General features: G+C 37.0%; 1 protein-coding gene across 3 annotated transcripts; it reads right to left on the reverse strand.

The window, feature by feature from the left end:
- Positions 1 to 2,437: 2,437 nt before the first annotated feature.
- BIRC3 (baculoviral IAP repeat containing 3) lies at positions 2,438 to 19,004 on the reverse strand. Of its 3 annotated transcripts, none has more exons than XM_068554591.1 (11): positions 18,889 to 19,004; positions 18,068 to 18,116; positions 15,875 to 15,944; positions 11,528 to 14,678; positions 11,321 to 11,420; positions 9,578 to 9,656; positions 8,739 to 8,787; positions 6,907 to 7,149; positions 3,526 to 3,780; positions 3,216 to 3,257; positions 2,438 to 3,099 (listed from the first exon to the last, which is right to left on the reverse strand). In XM_068554591.1, the coding sequence occupies exons 4-11, from the start codon at positions 12,378 to 12,380 to the stop codon at positions 2,906 to 2,908; spliced, it is 1,815 nt and encodes a 604-aa protein (XP_068410692.1). In that variant the 5' UTR covers positions 12,381 to 14,678; positions 15,875 to 15,944; positions 18,068 to 18,116; positions 18,889 to 19,004; the 3' UTR covers positions 2,438 to 2,905. The 3 variants fall into 3 exon arrangements, with proteins under 3 accessions (XP_068410692.1, XP_068410691.1, XP_068410693.1); XM_068554590.1 differs by having other exon boundaries at positions 18,014 to 18,116; XM_068554592.1 differs by lacking the exon at positions 18,068 to 18,116.
- Between the last annotated feature and the right edge of the window lie 1,794 nt (positions 19,005 to 20,798).

The following is a 20,798-nucleotide window of genomic DNA, read 5'->3' on the forward strand; positions in this document are numbered from 1 at the left end:
CAAGTTCAGTGTCAGTTTATTATTGTTATTTTTAAGATTCTAATGCCCATATTTGTACCTTTTTAAAACGCTCTTCCCTAACTGGAAATGCCTTGCCTCATCATTCTGAAAATAATTCCAAGTCCCACCTCCTACGTATATCTTTTTTTAACTAAGTTGATCGCTCTTCGCCAGAAATTCCCTTTGATATCTAAAGAAGTGCAGAATTTGGCCCATGATTCTCCACCAATGATTATGCCTTATTACTTTAACAACAGTGGTAATTAAGGAGGAAGAAATTCCCTCTCACATCCCACCCCCACTCATAGAAAGTCATTTATTCACTCATTTTTTTCAGTAAGGGCCTATTCTATGTCAGGCTTTGAGCTAGATGCTAGACACGTACTGGTGAACAAACACATGGTTCCTTTTCTCATGGAAATTTTGACAATAGAACATGACATTAAACAAATAAATGTAAAAATACAAATTGTGATAAATGTCATGAAGAAAAAGAACAAATAGGCCATCAGAAAGACGGTCTAAGGGGTGTAATTTAGATGGAGGAAGTCAGAGAAGGCCTCTCTGAAGAAGTAACATCTAAGCTAAGTAAGACCTGAAGAATGAGCCGAAATTTGTCAGGGAAAGAGTGAATGAAAGAACAGTCCAGTCAAAGACCCTGAAGCAAAAGAGCTTGCCATATTTATTTAGACACTGAAGAAAGCCAAGGTAGCCGAGATATAGTGAACAAGAGGAAAGTAGTAGCAAATGAGGTTGAAAACTATACAGGGCCATGTCAGAACCTGATAAAGAGCAAAATACCTATTATTGTATTTGCACGGTACAAACTCCAGAGATTGGACCTTGCCTATCTCTTCTTTACTAGAAGAGTAGGGGTCGGCACAGTTTTCAAAAGAATGAGTAATCCTGACCTACTAATACTCTTTGTTTCAAGGGTACTAGTGTTGCTTCTAAAATAGTGAATCTCTTAAACATCCCATCTGATAGTTTTGACTGGAACTTACATGGTAACATCCACACTGTCTACTATGATGTGCAAGACGTGAAAAAGAGGTAAAGATGGTTGAATGACATTGCCTGTGACTGCAAAGGAATTTAATGGCTAATAGTATCAAGTAATATAAGGAAATGGATAAAAAGAATGGATGGAAGTTATAAGGAGCATAACGTAAGTATGAAATTAAGCCCATTGCAAAGTTCTGAATTATAACGCTTATTATATACTGTATATTGAGGTTTGAATTATCTACCCAATTCTGGGGACTGAAGTCCAGGTTGGATGGTGGGTGAAGTTGGGAGAGAATCAAATGAATGAATGCATGTCAAGCACCTAAAAGCATGCCTAATGTCAAGCACCTAAAAACATGCCATCAGCAAGTGAAGCTACCATTATTATCTACAGTGACTTTTTTTTTCCAAAACAAAATTTCAATTTAACTAACACTTAGGCAGATAACAAAATATTTGGATAAATAAGTTGGTTATGTTAGCTATACATATATTACCAAAATGAGAAATGAGCAAGAGTTTCACAGTGGAGATGGCAAAGTTCAAATATTAAATGTAGTATGAACTAAAAACCAGATAAAAAATAGCTGCTGCAAGAAGGGTATATACTATCTAAATATTTATCTTCAAGCTGAGTTACAAATCACCTAAGCAATAATACAATGGATTCAGCCTTGCACTCCAGCAGGACACTGTGGTTAGCGTGAGGCTAGCCAACTGAATCTTCTAACAAAGAGGCAAAATCAGTTGCATCCTAAGTAGTCTCCCAGCATCAGAATGAAGAGATGGAATCTCCCCCTCTTGCTTGGTTCCTAATCTTTCTGTAGAACTCCAGCAGACATCTAGAACTGGTTTAGATGATTGGCCTTTGCTTGTCTCTCCAGACTATTCCCAACTATAGTGTCACTTCTGGTTTTAAAGCCCTAAAAACTCTACAGGAAGCAAAGGATAGAGAATTATGAATTGGACATGTTGAGTACCAAAAAGTAATGCAAAGAAGGAAATTTTTCTGCACTGGCAGTACAGAACAAATTGATTTATGAGAACAAGCTGTTTGTTCCAAACACTGCTAACCAGTGTACTTTTCAAGTCCCAGAATTAATACCAAAGTGGAGAGAATAAAACTAGGGGCTTTTCCCAATGGGTAGGGCAGGCATGAGACTTCCTTGAATGAATCAACAGACAAATGAATAAAGAAATTTACTGGGAAGATTATTTGATTTTTGACTCAGACATCCTATAAAATCCTATAGATTAAAGCCAGGTGTGGTTGACCCCTGTGCTCTACAAGTATAAATGAAGAAGCATCTTACAGAAAGGGATCTAAACTGTAGTTCAATATTCAAGAGGTCTTAGGGAGGGATGGAAGGAGGCTGGGAGTCAGTAAACTATCCGATTATCATAGAAATGAAGGTATTAAGAACAAGCGTAATTTTGATTGCTTTATTAAAATGTTCCTCACAGCATTCTTTATAAAAACATCATGTCCTGAAAAAGTCATTCAACAAACATCAAGACCTTCTATGTATAGGACATTGATGGAAAAAGCAAGAGAATCCATGTTCCTGATCCTTAATACAGCTCCAAAATATTTAAAATTCTGAAAGTTCAGTTCAAAATCTTAAATTTTACTTCACTTACAATTTCAATAGTGCTGAAATTTTCCTTTAGTATTGTGCTTACAGTGCTATCCCTGTTTTTTGTTCACAAAAACAAAAGCCTATCATTCCCTTGCTACATAAAATATGTATGTTCATGTTTTACATAAATATTTACATAAAACAAAATTGTTGTAAATAAATAAGAAGTCTTAAAGAAACCAAATCAGTATCAAAGTTAAAATTACAATACATGTAATCTACTAATTCTAAAGTTTAGACAAAGTTTTAGATCTTCTTCATGAAAGAAATGTACGAACTGTACCCTTGATTGTACCTCTACAAATAGGGCATTTTCTTAGAGAAGGGGCACAATCTTTGCAAACTACTAGGTGACCGCAAGGAATAAACACTATGGACACTTCTTTGTCCATACACACTTTACATGTTCTTTCTTCTTGTAGTCTCCTCAATTGTTCTTCCATTGGTAAATCTAAGAAGAGAAAAAAAATTTTAATAAAAGGCAATTTGCTGCTTCTCCTCCAATGAAAAGCCAAGAAAATAAAAAACAATGTTTTCTACTGATTTAAATTATTAATACTATTTTACCTGAAACATTTTCTGTGGGAATGTATTTTATGTCTTGTTGCACTAAGGGAGAAAAAGCAAAAGCATTACTATGACAAATAAGATTAACAATATTTAGTCACAGAATATATATTTTTAAACTAACAGTTTAGACTCTGGCCAAATACTATAGATAATTTTCATAATGTCAAGGCAATGAAAGCCTTCAATCTTTTTGTACAATTAATAGTTTATAAATTAGGTTGAATTATTTTCAATAATCACAAATCATTAATAAAAGCGTATTTTCAATTGACCTAGGAAGTTCCAAAAGTAATTTTCCAGCACTCACCAAATAAATGCTGGTATAACATGGGGTCAATTTCTTGTAGAGAGTTTTTGAATATGGTGGCTGCAAAATTTCCTTTTACTAAGATAGTATCAATCAGTTCTCTTGCTTGTAAGGATGTCTGTGTTTTTTGTTTAATAACATCACGTTCTTGCTCGCTAATCACTCTGGCAGTTAGTAGACTATCCAGGATTGGAAGCGCACAAGTCAAATGTTGAAAAAGTGCCATTCTATTCTTCCGAATTAATGATAGGTCATCTTTATAGAAAAGAACACAAACACAATCACGTTCAAACTCTGCCCACAAACTTCCTTCCACATATACACATATAACTGAATGAAAAAACCATAATTCATAATCAGTTGGCACTGAAGTTGATTGCTAGCTTTGGGGGTACCTGATGCCCCGTGCTTGATAATAACTCTACTTATAATAAGAACTAACACTGAGCACTGTGGTAGGCACTTTCCATGTATTAACTCATTTCATCTTCACAACAGCCCTTTGAGGTAGGTACTAGTACCCTTATTTAGCAGATAAGAAAATAGAGGTACAGTGAGGCAAGTAAATTGCTAAAGGATGCACAACTAGCAAAAGTCAAACTGAGGCAATTTGGTTTCATAATCTATGCTCTCTACCATTCTGCAATACTGCCAATCCTTTAACCAAATAAAACTTAGAACCAAATAAAATTGAAATTTTAATCCAATCTAGTCAAAGTGGGGAAAGGCAAAATCAAGGGAATTAAAATGATAGAACATTTTTTTCTTAAATTATCAGTCACCCATAAAACTTCTTTAAAATTCTATTTTAAGATGAAATTATTAATTAATTATTATTTCCCAAAATTAGACATGATATTGCTATTACCTCAATGTTTTATAGTAAGGGGGGAAAGGCACTAACAGCATTTTGAAAAATAAATCCTACTTGTCAATACCTTCCTGTCCTATACGATCTCTGTATTCTTCTTCCAAATCTAGATTTTGTATCTAGTGGTAAAATATTTTACATTTGAAACTCTGCAATTTTATTATCTCTTTGGAATATGACTTATGATTCCAAGTTTATTAATTAACTATCATATAGTTTTACCATGATCCATAAAGCTTTTCTATAAAATAAAAAGAGAAGTTGGGCTGTCTAAAGAAGAATTATTTGAGGGGAGATGATCGTTAGATTTTAGAAACTCTCACTTTGTCAAATAATAGGACATATAAATAGAACTGTTTAGTAAGGAATAAAAAACAGTGCTTAGTCAGAAAGTCCAGCCTCGAGATATACATTCTGAAGAGAATTGAAGCTCTGAGAATAAATGAGAAAAGGATCAGGACCTAGAACCGTGTCTGGCACAAAGTCAATGTTCCACAAATACCTGTTGAACAAATGAACCATCAGGCCTTGGCAATTTCAACAGTAGTAGGAACAAAGAAATAACAGCCAGAGGGATGGAAGAATTAGAACTTAACATATTGTTAAGTAATCTATGGTTAAGAAGTAGTGATATTTTAGAAAATTAAAATATAATTTATACTTGATGTTAAAGTATATTAATTTTTTAATTTTTTAATTACATTTCACTTGAACTAATGTAAGAAGTTCTCTGAAATTCTTAAGATTTCTAAAATTGGATTGCTAGTAGCTGCAGAAAATAGTCTCACTTCAAAGTCATAGACTGTATTCTGGTTTATAAGAGGTGAAGACTTGAATAAACCTTTGAAGCATATTATTCTTTTATCCTGGAAAAAATATCCTAAGTTGCCTCTTTATTTACTCATCTGTCAAGAAATCACTCACTTACTGTTCTGGGAAACTATAATCAGTAACATAAACGTAAGTATTTTCATTGTCATTCAAAAAAATATTTCTTGAGCACAGACTATATACAGATACTGTGCTAGGTAGTATGGATATAACAGTGAGCTGAGAAGCTAATGGGTATTTTTGATAATCCAAGTTATTGTATACTGTTGACTTGGAGTCATCTCTGGAAACTGTTGATTTTTTTTTTTGGAAGAAAAATAAGTATTTTATAGCTGGATGGCTTTAGACTTCTAAGGGTCTATAAACAATTGTGGAAATGGGTGTTCTCTTCTTTGAGCAGGTGTTCACTGACAACCAGTGGTAAGACTGAGAGGACTACAGGAAGGACATGCAGCCCTATCTTCACTTCACAATGAAAAGGAGAACTTGGCTGGGCAAAGATGAACTTGGACTACGTTGCTGCTATACTGGTGACATGTAGAACTGAATAATTCACACTTTGGTAAATAGAGGATGCTGTATTCCTATGATCTGATATGTTTGTCTGGGTTGGCCAGGGGTAGATTTTTCCGGGAATGGAGTGGACAATCTCACCGTCAACCATTCTGGGAAGAAAGAGGTCCCAGATGGCCTTGGACAAGGATATGGGGCAAACCTTTCTCATTCTGGGCTTTGTGGATATTTGGGGGCCTGAGCTTTGCTTGGGACTTTCCTAGTCATTTGTTAAAACTGGCCAGAGCTAGAGAGATGAATCAGGAGCTAGGCAAAGAGATTCATGAGGACGGGCTTAGGGGCACCAAGAGAGGCCACATACAGTTATAGCTGTCAACTGCCATCTGTGATGTAATGCCCTTCTGTTATCCCTAAATCTCCAGTAAGAGCTTGTTAAAAGTTGTAGTCTGTTTTCAGCTGTGTTGAAAGGACTCTTGGATCTGGTCCATGCTTCGGAAGGAGTGGCAAAGGAGAGATCAACATTTCTCTTTGTCCAGGCCAGAGTGATGATGGCAGTGGAGCAACCAGATGAGAATGAACATGCTCATCCAGAGGAGGGGATGAGCCTCAACACAGTAGAGGCAACAGGGAGCAGACAAGGCTAGCATGGAAGGGCATGGATAACTTGTCTTGGGAGAATGTGAAACAGTGTCTTAGAGCTCCCCTAAATAACAGAGGGGCACTCCAAAGGGGAACTCGGTTCTTGTGTGGGCAAATAGGAAACTTAATCATAATTTGTACATTAATTTATAGTCACAGGCTGAGATACACTGTTACGCTAATATTAAAATTAGTAATTGTCCCTGATCCCACCCCAATTTATAGCAAAGAGGAGTGAGCAACTAGTCTGGGATCAAAAATGTGCCATGAATAATTACATATACAGTCAATTACCCAGAATAAAAATAGAAATTAAGAAAAAGCAGGAAACAATGCTTTCACTCAATATATTTACTTATATTTTCAATTTACTAATAAGCAACTCAAATATATTTTAATGTGAAAAAAGTTTTCAGAATTCAAATGCAGAATATTGAACTTAAAATCCACTGGATTGACTATATTTTCAATAACTTATGTACAGTGACATCCTTACGGAAATGGAGACTGTAAGTAAATATGTGTACCTGATTCTTTTTCCTCAGTTGCTCTTTCTTTCTCCTCTTCCCTTATTTCATCTTCTGCATTAAGTAAATCTAATACAAGATCACTGACAGTTTTGTAATTCTCTCCAGTTGTTAGGATTTTACTCTGAACTGTCTGCTTTACCAGCCTTCTACTAAAGCCCATTTCCAAAGCAGCTTTAACAACAGGTGTATTCATCATGACTGCATCTTCTGAATGGTTTTCTCCAGGTCCAAAATGAATAACTATACGGAATAAAGAATTTAAAACATATTGGGATAGTCTGTATATTTTCTAAATTGCGAGTTATTACAATATCAAAAACATAAGGCCCAGAAAATGTGTAGGTACTATTTTGTATTACCTTTCTTAAATTTAAAATAATGATATACATGTTCAGTCACTAAAATAGGAATATGGAATATTGCATTCAGATTCAAAATATGCATTATCTGGCATAAATATGAGTGGGAGAAAGAAACAGAATGTTGGGATCATCCCCACCAGCACTGAGATTCCTTTTTCCCCATGTTGAATGAACAAATGAGCTTTCTAAATCAAATATGTTTAACATAATTTTGAAAGAGGCCAATTGTAATCACTCATATCTATTACTGCAATGGCCTCCTAAAATATTGCTCCTGTCTAATTCATTCTCAACATTGTAACCAGAATGACTTTTTAAAAACACAAATCTGAATGTGTCACATTCCTTCTTAAATTCCAACAACAATTCCTTTGCTTTTAGGATAACATTCAACTGTGCCTTACAATATCTTATGCAATCTGGACCCTGTTTACCCCTTCAGCCTCATCTCTTGCCACTTACTCATTCGCCTTCTATCCCAGAAGCCACAAACTGACGGCTCTTGGGTCAAATTCTGCCTACAGTGCTGACCACTCTTAAGCTAGCCTGCTTCATTCATTTATCTGTTCACAAATCCTACTTCTAGCCATACAGAATTTTGTTCAGTTCTTCAAGTGTGCCTGTTCTCTTTTGTCACTTAAGTCTTTCATGTGCTGTTCTCTCTGCCAAGAATATTCTTTTCCTCCCGTTGTTATTTGGTTAACTACTATTCTTCCTTTTGATTCTGTGCTAAGACAAATACTTCCTCTGGAAAGCCTTTTCTGATCTTCCAAGTCTGGGCTAATTGTCCCGCATGTGCTCTCAGAGCACACTTTACTTTCCATACTGTTCTCCTATCTGTGTATTTGCCTGTATTCCTTAGACCACTAGCTCATGAGAGCAGGTGTTATGTTTATCCTGTTCTCTATTCTTTCCCCAGAATAGCAGAAGCACAACAAATATTTATTGAATTGAATTTAACACTAGATAAGGGAAAAGAGCTTGTTCAAATATTGGCTCTATCACCTTTCAAGTTTAAGGTGGTGGACAAGTCACTTAACCTCTCTGAGCCTCTGAGTGCCTATTGAAAAATGAGAATATTATTTTCTACTCTCTCCGTTTCATGGAAAGAATATGTATGCAATCTAATGTCATAGTGCACCCGTTCCCACACTGGTCTGAGAACAAGGGTTAGGCTGGATGTCTGAAGCTTGTTAAAACTATAGATGCTCAAGCCCCACCTTCAGATACTATGATTCAACTTAGTAGGGTTAAAGTGGAGACTAGAAATCTGTAATATTTTTTAGAGTTCCTCAGGCAATTATGATATGCACTAAAATTTGAAAAATACCAATAATGTATTTGAAAATTCATTGTAAATTATAAATCATAATATAAATGTACATTATTATAATTATCAACTTTCAATCTTAACAGTAGCAAATGGTTCTAATATTTAAATGTAGTAATTAGTATTAGTATACATACTTGGTGACTCTGCATTTTCATCTTCTGGATTGTCTGAAGTAGATAACAGCTACAAAAAAATGTATATAAATTAAAATGTAAATCTTGTTCATTGCAACAAAAATTAATCAAGAGACCTAATTTATTCAATTTATTGCAAACTGACTTGTTTACTGGCAACATAATTTTTTATGTCAAAAGCAGAATTTCATTTACATTCAACAGCATTTCTGTAGGCCACAAACCAATAGAGTTTCTTCGTGTGTGCGTGTGTATGTGTGTATTAACAAATAAAATCCATTTTCATTAAGGCAGGAAAAGGGCTACACCTTTTCAGTGACCTGTAAGACAATCACTGTTTGCCTATCATCCCAAAGATCTTCCATTTTCTGGGTGCTCCTTTGGGATAAGCTGGACCCTTTATTTCCATTGACTGTGGCTAGGAAGTGTTTGATCCTCAAACTATTCTCTAAGTTCTTACTTGCTTTTCTGGGAAGATTAGAAAGAGCAATACAATTATCTTCCTCAAATCCTTTTAAGAAAAATTTATATAGTAAAACTATTAAATGCTACTATCCAGTCAATTTTTTTCCTCAAATAATTTAATTTATTGCAACTTAGTTGAAGAAATACTCAGAAACATAACTTAAATATTATTTTTCAGAAGGTTTCTAATTCTGGATCTGCTGTTATCCAAAGACTAGCACTCTCTAAGATCATGCTGGGTGTTGAAAAAAGAAAATGTATTTTTAAATTGACTTGTCTTTTCACTAAAATACTACTCTCTGTAATTATCAGAAAATAATTTATCAGAAAATCAATTTAATGAATGATTTAAAAAACAAAAAAACTGTCCCTACCTGTTCAAGTAGATGAGGGTAACTGGCTTGAACTCGACTGATGAACTCTTGTCCTTTAATTCGTATCAAGTACTCACACCTAAAATGTAAGCGAAATTAAATCTGGGGGGTTATTTTAATCTGGTCATTTGTAGACTACTAAATATTTCAAATGAACATAAACATAATTATAACCACTTGACTATTCATTTAGCATATAGGCAGTGATAAGAGATACTGCACTCAAAGGCAAGATGATGTAAGCAAGAGGAAGGCTGTAACTGGTAATCGGCCAAGGCTGATGTGGATAAGGGTTGTGAGGCTCTCAGTCCACTGAGATAAGTAAGGCTGTCTCCACTCCGAGGTCCTTGCTGCTCTCTTCAACTATTCTAAGATTCCTAAAAACATTCTGAACATTCATAACGAGCCAAGGAGACAGGTAGAAAGTTCCCTAATAAATGATACTGTTCATACATAAGCTTTGTATGTTTAAAAGCTGAAAATATACATAGAAAGAATGAGGAAGCTGAACACATTTTCTAAGAAGTCAGACATTCACAAGTTTGGTAGTTTCTAGGTAATATACATCCATGGTCAAATTTAAGTACAAAATGAATTCATGACATTACCAAAGCAAATTTACTGTTCTTTTTATATATTCACAAAATTACCACAATAGAAAGCTAGCAGCACTTTTTAAAAATGTCAATGTAAGGTGTTCTTTTTAATCTTCATAATTTTTGAACTCTGAAATATTTGGGGAGTGCAAAGTTGCTATAAATGAAGACATAGTATATATAAAAAATTATATAATGCAAATGTTAGGATACTAAGTTTAGTAATCAACACTAAAAATACTAAAAGTGTTGACCATGAAAAATATAATTATAGGCTACCTGATTTTAGTAAAAAAGGGAGAGTGTAAACAAGTATAGAATAATCAGAAGTGTTGACAACAAAATGCTATGTAGTGATCAAAACAGATGAGATGGGTCTATATTTACTCTGATGACCCTACTTAACATTGTAACCAGACTGGTGCCTCTGATCTCCCTTAGTGAGCTCCCTTTTTTCTTTTTATCCATAGCACATATTATCTTCCAACATGCTATATAACTTATTTATTAAGTTTTTATTCATTGTCTGTCCTCTCCTGCTGTAAGTTTAGCATATGAGACCAGGAGTCTTGGTTTTGTTCAACTGAGTATATTAAGCATCTACAATAGTGCCTGATAATAGGTAATCAGTTAATATTATTGAGTGTTGAATAAATGGAAATATGTTCAAAGCATGTTGACTGAAAAAAGTTTCAAAACAGTAAATATATCTAATTCATGTAAAATTGTATACATTTATCTATATATGTACATATGCATAAAGAGATGTCTCTGGAGGGATGTTCACTAAAATGGTGACTGTGGTCATTTTTAGGTGGTGAGATTTCTGGACATTTAAATTTTTTTTGTCTCTGTACTTTCCTACAATGTGTAACTTTGGTTTTATAATGAGCATATGTTATTTTAATATACATGTATATATATTAATTACACACACAAAGAAACCCTAAATTATTTCCTCTTTATCTTAAATTTCCATCGAAACCTTTTAAGTAATTATTTTTCTAAGTAATCCCTCCTAAGTTTATTCATAAAAGTACTTTTGAAACAAAGACAGAATAAAGTAACAGTTGATTATAAGGTAAACACATATAACTCCTCTCACAATAATCACACACACTTGAAAAGAAAATTTCAAAACAATTACCTTGGAAACCACTTGGCATGTTCCACCCATGGATCATCTCCAGATTCCCAACACCTCAGCCCACCATCACAGCAAAAGCATTTCACATCATCACTGTGACCTAAAATTAATTTTGGACCAAAACTTATGAATACATATAATTTGGCCACTAAAATGTATGAGATAACACATGTTGAATATTTGTTTTTTATTATCAGATTTTCTTACCCATATAATAAAAACCTGCACTTGCAAGCTGCTCAGGATGAACTGGAACACTAGAGGGCCAGTTACAGAATGTTTTGAAGCGGGCTGCATATGTCTGCATGCTCAGATTAGAAACAGTGTATCTTGAAGTGCCTTGAAGCTGATTTCCTAAAAATGGGCAGTTGGGGAAATGTCTCAGGTGTTCTGACACAGCATCATCCTTCGGTTCCCAGTTGCTCAATTTTCCACCACAGGCAAAGCAGGCCACTCTATCTCCAGGTCCTATGTAGTAAAAGCCTGCTTTTGCCAGATCTGTTGGTGACAGAAAAGTCAATGGCCACATCTGGAAAGTAAGTAATCTGGCTTTTTCGGTATTCATTGCACAACGGTAGGGACTTATCCTCAAGGCAGCAAAATCTTGATTTGGTCCAGAGTTCAAAAGATTTGATGGAAAGCTTGAATAAGAGCCACTGAAATAGCCACTGTTTTCCAAACTTGGAAGTAATGAGTGCGTGGAATTTGTTACTGAAGAAGGAAAAGTAGGCTGAGAAGTGGCTCCCGAGATGTTAGCTGAATTCAGATTTTGAACAAAGCTACAGCTAGGATACAACTTTTTATGCTTTTCAATAGGATTATCTCCTTGTTTCCAGTTATCCAGCATCAGGCCGCAACAGAAGCATTTGACCTTGTCATTCACACCAGTATAATAAAAACCAGCACGAGCGAGACTCCTTTCTGAGACAGGAACACCGGCGGGGAAAGCCGAATAGGTAGACATTCGGTACAGCTCACATGAAAAGTCATACTTCAATTCAAACATGTTGGCACTTTTCATCAAATTTGATAAGAATATGCTATTTTCTACTATGTTCATAATGAAATGGATGGGGAGGAAAAGGGACTAGCCTTTCTCTGGGGAGGTAGTTTTGTGCATGGGTTTTGATTTTTATTAATTTTAGTACTAGATTGAACACTAAGAACAGGAAATCTTTCATTCTTTTTTCTTCTATGCATTTAGGGTTACAGAATGGCAAGATTCTAAATCCTATATTGATACATTCTAAGGGCCAATTAAGTACCTGCACCTTTGTATACTCTTGCATACAATGTAAACATGATGCTACACAGTACCTTGTGATGAAAATTAAAACCCTTCATAAAAGTGTAGAGTGCTTTAGGTTATCAAGATGCCATTTAGTGTCAGGTATCTCCACAGGTAGGTCACCCTCTCCACTAGTATGCTTCAGTGACATCCAGTCAGCCTGAAGGTAAAATGTCTCACATACCTAGTTTGTTTTGGTGGAAAGCTATGCTGTGTAAGTGTTCTATACACACAAAAATATTCAAACTATGTTTATTTTGCTTTTTTTAAATTGTGAAATTTGGTATCCAGAAAAAAAAAAAGCATAAGACCTACCTCAAAAGAGGGAAAGAATGGACTATCATATTTCAGTGATTCTAAGATGCATGTTTTAATATCTCTGCTATGGAGAGGTATCTTACAATTAATGAATGGCATGTCACATTTTAATTAACAGCATTTTTATTTCTTAGAGGTACATAAAATAATGGTGTGCTTTACAAATGATGACATCTTAGATTCAATGAAATACAGTCTATCCAAAATCTTGCTCAAATTAATTTTTCTTCCTACAACCATCTTATTAGGGAGAACAAAACAATTCAAAATTTTCTTCCAAATAAAGAGCTTAAGTAGTATCAGAATTGGTTCATACATCTCAAGACCTGGTTTCAAGATTTATTAAATAATAATTACTTCCCATAGATAGGTACCTGATTGCTTAGTCATAGCAATACCACTAGATCTTAGCAAATTAAACATTGCATTTCAAATAAATTATCAGAGATGAATATATTTGCTCACTTGGTCTTTTAGACTCAGTTTCATGCTGTTGAGAACCAATATCAAATCTCCTGATAATGGATTTACTTTTAAAAACAGTCAAAAGTCAGAGTGCTGAGTCTGCAAGCTAAGATAAATAATCAAAAAAAAAAAAAAAAAAGATGGATAAAAAAATCTGGCTTTCGTCAGAAATTATTTCACAGGTAGCATACCTTGAACCAGAATTTATCATGACAAAAAATAATAAATTTATTTTGTCATAATCCACTTCTTTTGAACAGCAGAGATCTCAAAATTCAGAATTTCTCAATTATAAGTAACTTTTAGTAAGTAGGTTCTGTGTCAATAATGTCAGTAATAACCAATAAAAAAGTCACCATGGTTTTTTTTTCTAGAAGTGTTTTGCAAGCATGCGTCCTGGGTCCCACGTATGTTGGGGCTTTTTACTGCAGACTTCAATGCTTTATTTCCAGGTGGGAGAAGAAACATATCTAAATACCAGTGAAAATTGCCCTCAAAGGTGAATTATTATGTCTAACTTCAGTATTCCTTTCATTCTTGGTGTTACTACTGTCTCTGTGTGAATTTTTTTTTGGAATAAGTTTGTTCATTTACCAAAATGTAACCATCCAGTCATCATTCTCATTCTAATTATTCTCAGAAATAACAGCCCATTTGAACAAACTAAAGTTTTGACTTTCAAAATATCAACAGTCTTATAAATGGTTAATTTCTTTACCAATCATCACGTTTATCTTTCATACTTGCTCTAAATTTGTTGCACCTATCAAAAAGTTTTGTTCTTGACATTTCTTTGTCATCGCAGAAATCTTTTAACATGCCAAAGGTTTTATATGCATGTTTCTCTAATTTAGCAGAGGGTTGAATATTAACTCTTTGTTCTAGATAACTGTCACTCATTTTTAAATCTTTACCAAACACAGGCACTTTTTTCTATTCTACACAGCAGCCAGTGGGAGACTGCCTGGCCAACTTTGAAAAAAGTAGTTCAACAATATGTCCCAGCTACAATCATTTCTTTATATCCACAAATCAAATTCAGAATCAAACTTATTATTACTTTATAGTTATACCTCTTATAACCAGATCATATTTTTAAAATTAACATTCTTTGGATACCAAAAACTCCTGTTAACTACTTTGTTTATTCATGCACAAAACTACCTCCCGGAGATTAGACTAAGTCCCTTTTAAGAGTTTTAGGCCTCCATTTTGAGATGTTTTGACTTATAGAAAAAACTGGAATAAACCTAGAAGAAGTAGAACAGTTCGTCTCTTTTGTAAAACCTGTTAAAAAAAAAAAAAAAGACAGTTTTAAAAGTCAAATAATTCATAGATGTAACACCATGATCTCTTTTTAAACATTTTTTCCAAAGCAGAGCACTAGTATTTACTGAATGTCTGTGACATACAAGGTGCTGTATTAGGTACTGCAGAGGCCAAGAAATCCCACATGAAAACCAGAAGGCTCAAACTGGTGGCCAGCAGAGGTATTAAGTTTGGCTTGTACAGAATTGGACTCCAGCATTTCACTAATTTTTTTAACTTTTTATTTTGCAATTAATTTATACATAGAGAAAACTTATAAAAATAAGAGTTCCCACATATCCTGCACTTACATATCCACGTATAACCATAGAAACCAGGAAAGTAACACTGATACAATGCTGTTAATTAATCTATAGGCCTTATTTGAATTTCACCAGTTTTCCAAGTAAGATTTTTCTTGGAAAAATACCACAGTACGTTTAAATGTTTTAGTTAATTACCAACATTTTTTTAAATTTATTTTATTTTTATTTATTTATTTATTTGGTTGCATTGGGTCTTCGTTGCTGCATACGGGCTTTCTCTAGTTGCATCGAGCCGGGCTACTCTTCGTTGCGGTGAGCGGGCTTCTCATTGCAGTGGTTTCTCTTGTTGCGGAGCTCGGGCTTTAGGTGCTCGGGCTTCAGTAGTTGTGGCTCGTGGGCTCTAGAGCGCAGGCTCAGTAGTTGTGGCGTACAGGCTTAGTTGCTCCGCGGCATGTGGGATCTTCCCGGACCAGGGATCGAACCCATGTCCCCTGCACTGGCAGGTGGATTCTTAACACCTGTGCCACCAGGGAAGTCCCTTACCAACATTATTTAAAAGTAAGAGATTTCTGGGCTTCCCTGGTGGCTCAGTGGTTAAGAATCCGCCTGCCAATGCAGGGGACATGGGTTTGAGCCCTGGTCCAGGAAGGTCCCACATGCCGCGGAGCAACTAAGCCTGTGCGCCACAACTACTGACCCTGTGCTCTAGAGCTCACGAGCCACAACTACTGAAGCCCGCGCGCCTAGAGCCCGTGCTCCGCAGCAAGAGAAGTCACTGCAAGGAGAAGCCCGCGCACTGCAACAAAGACCCAACGCAGCCAAAAATAAATAAAAATAAAATAAATAAATTTTTTTAAAAAGGGATTTCTGTTTAAAAAAAAGTAATAAATAAGAGATTTCTGGACTTACCTGGTGGTCCAGTGGTTAAGACTCCGTGCTTCCACTGCAGGGGGCGAGGGTTCAATCCCTGGACAGTGAACTAAGATCCCACATGCCACACATGGAGGGGCCAAAAAAAAAAAAAGTAAGAGATTTCCCATGACATTCTAGATCCCAACCTTATCCTGAAAAGTCAGAAGATCTGGCTACAGCGGGCATATATTCCTGCATGGCAACAATCAGCTAGTGCCGAGCAGCGGCTGCACCCTTTAGGGAAGGCACACGCTCTCCCCTCTGGCACTCTGATACGGAGACTGTCAGTTGCTTTTTGTCACTGGGCTGGCACTGTTGTTTTTCTCACAGTAGAAATATGAAAAAAATGGAATTGTTCTAATACCTGTGTCTATCAAAAGTAACAAAAATGAAAGGTAAACAAAGAGGGACATTTTTTGAGAAAAATGAGAGTGACATATTTCTTTGTGGAAAGGGAGACTATTCCTACATGTTAAATATGTAAGCAAAGTGTGCTTTTGTTTAAAAAAGACACCCCTAGTTTTGTTCATTTATATCACCTGCCTGGCCCCTATGCAGTTGAGATTTCAAACCCCTTACACAGATCTTACCCTAAAGAAGCTTTGATGTGGAAACAAGGCATGTCTGTGGACATTTAGGCAACAGTTATACAATAAATATACAAAAATATGCCAAGATGCCAACCCTGGATCCATTCAAACTCTGTCTTAACCATTTCCGACACCTAGAATTATAAATGCTACTGGGGAAGATCTACAACCTTGTAGACAGAGACCGGCATGACGTCAGACTCCACCTCGGATGGCCCTTCACTATCTCTCAGCAATTCTTCTTAAGCCTAGCCCACTGGCCTATGCAACTCTTCTAACCCTTCAATACCTTCCTCAAATTTCTCCTCCACAACTCCCCATCTCACTTTCAGTAGATTGTTTTGCCTTCGATTTCTCAAAGAAAAGAGACATCATTGAGTAGTACTCCTTTCACATTCTCAAATCCATGCCCTTTTTGCTCACAACCCACTTACTGCCTCACTTAAAAGAATCCCATCCTCCCCCACTGGCCTCAGAAACCTTGCTCTTAACCCCATCCTCTTCATTTCTTCAACTCTCTCTACTGGGTCTTTTCCTTCAATAGAACAAGCATGCTTAATTCTGTCTCAGCTTTCAAATGAAAACAAAACCAAAAAACCCTCTTTCAACCCTACTTTTCACTCTAGCAACTTACCCTGTATCTCACCTTCACTTCACAACCAAATGAAATGAACAACTGTCTACGGTGAAGGTCTCCCAATACAACTGGCTTTAGCCAGCACCACTTAAAACCACTCTCTCTTTTTCTTTTATTTATTTGAAGTATAGTTGATTTACAATGTTGTGTTAGCTTCAGGCGTACAGCACAATGATTCAATTATATATATATATATATATATATATTCTTTTTCAGATTCTTTTCCCTTATAGGTTATTATAAAATAGTGAGTATAGTTCCTGTGCTGTACAGTAGGTCCTTGTTTGTTATCTATTTTATATATAGTAGTGTGTATATGTCAATCCCATCCTCCTAATTTATCCATCCCCCGCCTTTCCCTTTGGTAACCATGTTTGTTTTCTACGTCTGTGGAAAACCACTCCCAGTATGAGCAACACACCAATCTTTTCTTTCCCAAAACCAGTGGAATTTTTCACACCTGACACTGGGGTCCACTTCCTCTAAGAAATGTTCTAGTCCCTTGGCTTCTGATACCACTCTCTTGGGATTCCTCTTTCCTTTCTTGTGGCTCCTTCTCAGATTGGCTCAAGTCCCCAACCTCATCTCTTCTTACTCATTTCTAGTGGGCAACCTCCCTGATGCCAGCGATGTTGGGTGTGTCTATCCTCTGGGTGCCTTTTCTCTCTGCCTCCCCCTAGTCTGTGAGCTCCTTCACAGCAGAACCGTGTTTCAGATCTGTACCAGCCCTCCCACTCCTACCGTCCATTCAGCCTGGCATATAATGTAGACACTAAGACTTTTTGCTGAGAAGTGAATTTCGCTAACTTGACTGAGCCCCCCAGGACTGCAGCACCCTCATTTGCATGGTGTTAAGGACATCAATTTTACATTAATGACTACAAAGTCTGCTCAGTGATGGTTTAATACCAGGCTTTGGAGTCAGACATCTTGAGTTTCCAATATCATTCAGTCTCCGCATACCAGGGGTGTGATCCTGGGCAAGTGCTTCTTAGGACTGTGAGAATTAAACCTGAAAACACATGTAAAGTCTTCTAAGGGAGTCGTTGAATATAGCGGGTATTAGAAACACCTAATGTTAGCAACAAATAATGGCAAACAAAGTTAATATTACTGTTAGTTTAGGATCGGGTAAATACCTCCAGCACTTTACTAACTAGATTAAGAGCACTACAGGGTTTCCATGCTGATCACCAGGAAAACCACTAAAAATCTGCTCTTTCTGCCACCACTTGGGAACACTCCTCCATCTGTCCATTAAAAAAAGATTTTACTGAGTCCTTACTATGCCCAAGCTCTGCTTTAGGCTCTGTGCTGAAGCTCATCTGGCACCGTCTAAGGCCCGGTGATATCTCTTGGCAATCGAGTTAAACCAACTGTCAAAGCTTCCCCATTCCACTGACTCACTGCAAAAGGAAAACAGGAACTGCACACCCGGCAGGAAGGCGGACGTTAAGTGAGTGTCGGCGAGGCAGCGCCGGACCCGGCGGCCCCACGGGCTGGAGGGCAAGTCTGGGCGGCGGCGAGGACCGGCCGGACCAGAGCGGCCGCGCCGGGAAGGGCCGCCCGGGCTCCCACTCTCTTCCCGTCCCTGGTCGGCTCGAGAGCCGGCCTGGAGCCGACCTCTGAGCCCTGCAGCAAGTCTGATTACCGTGCGCCCCTAGGCGAGCGACAGACGTAGCCCCCGCCCGCGCGGGACGCAGTGCGGAGACGTTGGGGGTCGCGCGCACGGACACGCGCGCAGACACAAACGGTCGCGCGCACGCGCACGCTCGCTCACTCACCTCAGGTCTACCGGCCGGCCTGCCGCCCCCGGCCGGTGCGCGGCAGTCGGGTTGTGCCGGCCGAGCCTTGGCGGGTGACAGCCGTCGCCCCGCTGTTCGGTGCGGGCTGGAGTCTCACGCTGCCTTTTAAACGTCTCCCTCCCCCCCCACCCCGCTCCTCCCCTTCCCCACCCCCACCCCGCTCCATTTGTCCCGCACTCCTCCCAGCGGTTTGCTTGTGCGCTGGTGCTTTCCTCTTAAGACTTAGGGGAACTCCAGCGGTAATAACCACACACACTTCCCCTTAATCAGTGGCCTGGCAGACCCACTCGGGGATTTCCATGACCCGAAAAGCGTGACTGTTTCTTAACCGGGGCGTATCGGCGTGGCATTTACTGAAATACCTTTGCTTCTTTGTTCGTGGGTCAGAGGAAATCTTGATAATCTGTGAGGGGGGAAGATGAGCATTGGTCAGCCTGACTGGAAAAGGTCCGTCTCCCACATAATTAAAAAAAAAAAACAAACCGCGAAACTTTGTGAACTCTTTCTGATAATTTTTACTTTTTGTTCTAATTCTGTTATAATTGTAAAGCATGAATGGAAATGTAAGGGTTTGTAAAAAAAAAAATCACAAGATTCTCCTTTTCAGTTTATTTTTAGCGTTTTAAAAGATTGAGATTACCATCTTAGTTTGCTATATTGAAATTTTTTTTTTTTTTTTTGGTTCGTTGGTTGTCTTTATAACCAGGGTGGAGTTGGCTATAAAACAAATTCCGCCTTTCAGCCTTTTGTCTCACAGGGGAGACGTCTAAATGACCATGACAGTCTCATAGAAACCTGAAGTCAGAGTCTAACTGCACTGCCATATTTTCCTCAACATTTCCTGCCTAAGCAGTAAATTTAAGCACATTTATCTAAAGACAGTGTAACATGCCAGGGTAACAGGTGGCTTGGGAGAGCTCACCTGATTTTCCTGCCTTCCAGTAAATCAAAGATGTCAAGCACTAAAGGCAGAACCCATAATATTACTCAGTACTTCAACATCCTATGGAAACAAGAATGCAGTACAGTCAGGGTGAGCTGGCGTATCTTCTGGATTAGGTGGATTTGGCTGCCCATAGCAATTAGAGTTCCAGTTGGAAATATATCAAAAAGGTTAAGTTTACTTATGTGGAGATTTCAATTCATTTTTGAGCCTGCTTATTTCAAAACCTTATAAGCCATTTTCAACTCACCCTTGAGATGGTGGAAAAAATTTTGTGATACTTATGATCATGTACCTACCAAAATAATTTTGAAAAACTATATTCCTCTGCATATTTTTAACTTAAGATTAAAACAAAAAAGTTGTAGTTGCTAAGGAACTACAAAATGTAGACATAGATGTTTTAGAATAAAATTGATCAGCAGTCTTTTAAATGTATTCAATGGACTACAAATACCATAGCCATTTGATACCCCCCGTCATTATATATCAGCTTATCTTTAATAATCGGAAATATTATATCAATGCTTTTTGTCCTTGAACATTCTACTTCTCCCACAGAATTTTAATATATGTTTATAATGGACATCTTTATGATCCCTCTGGCACATATTTCTGAAACAAACATATGTATAAATTGAAATTTAACTTTTTTCCTGTGATCATAAGGCTGTAACTTAAAGAAAAATTTCTCCTTGATTGCATTATCATATATTACTTTCAGTACGTATATTGAAAGTCAGTTGATCAAAACAATCTAAATATAAATGTTAATGATTACTCAAGATAGAAAGTAAAATTCTTTTACAAATGCAATCTCAGTGGGGCAGCTTATATTTGAACAATTTGTTCAAGTGTGTGTTCATGAATATTACCTATTACTAGAATATTATAGGGTTCAGCATAGATTCTCTTCCTTTTTTTTAGTTTCTAAAGATTGTAAGTG

This window comes from Eschrichtius robustus, chromosome 11 (genome assembly GCF_028021215.1).
Source record: "Eschrichtius robustus isolate mEscRob2 chromosome 11, mEscRob2.pri, whole genome shotgun sequence".
NCBI lineage: Eukaryota > Metazoa > Chordata > Mammalia > Artiodactyla > Eschrichtiidae > Eschrichtius > Eschrichtius robustus.

What these genes read in the sequence shown, in the direction of transcription:
- BIRC3 (XM_068554592.1), bottom strand. Translation starts at nt 12,380, where the DNA reads ATGAACATAGTAGAAAATAGCATATTCTTATCAAATTTGATGAAAAGT. An exon ending in TGCAGGTTTTTATTATATGG is followed by an intron (nt 11,421 to 11,527) that starts GTAAGAAAATCT and finishes AATTAATTTTAG; the next exon opens with GTCACAGTGATGATGTGAAA. An exon ending in CATGCCAAGTGGTTTCCAAG is followed by an intron (nt 9,657 to 11,320) that starts GTAATTGTTTTG and finishes CTTACATTTTAG; the next exon opens with GTGTGAGTACTTGATACGAA.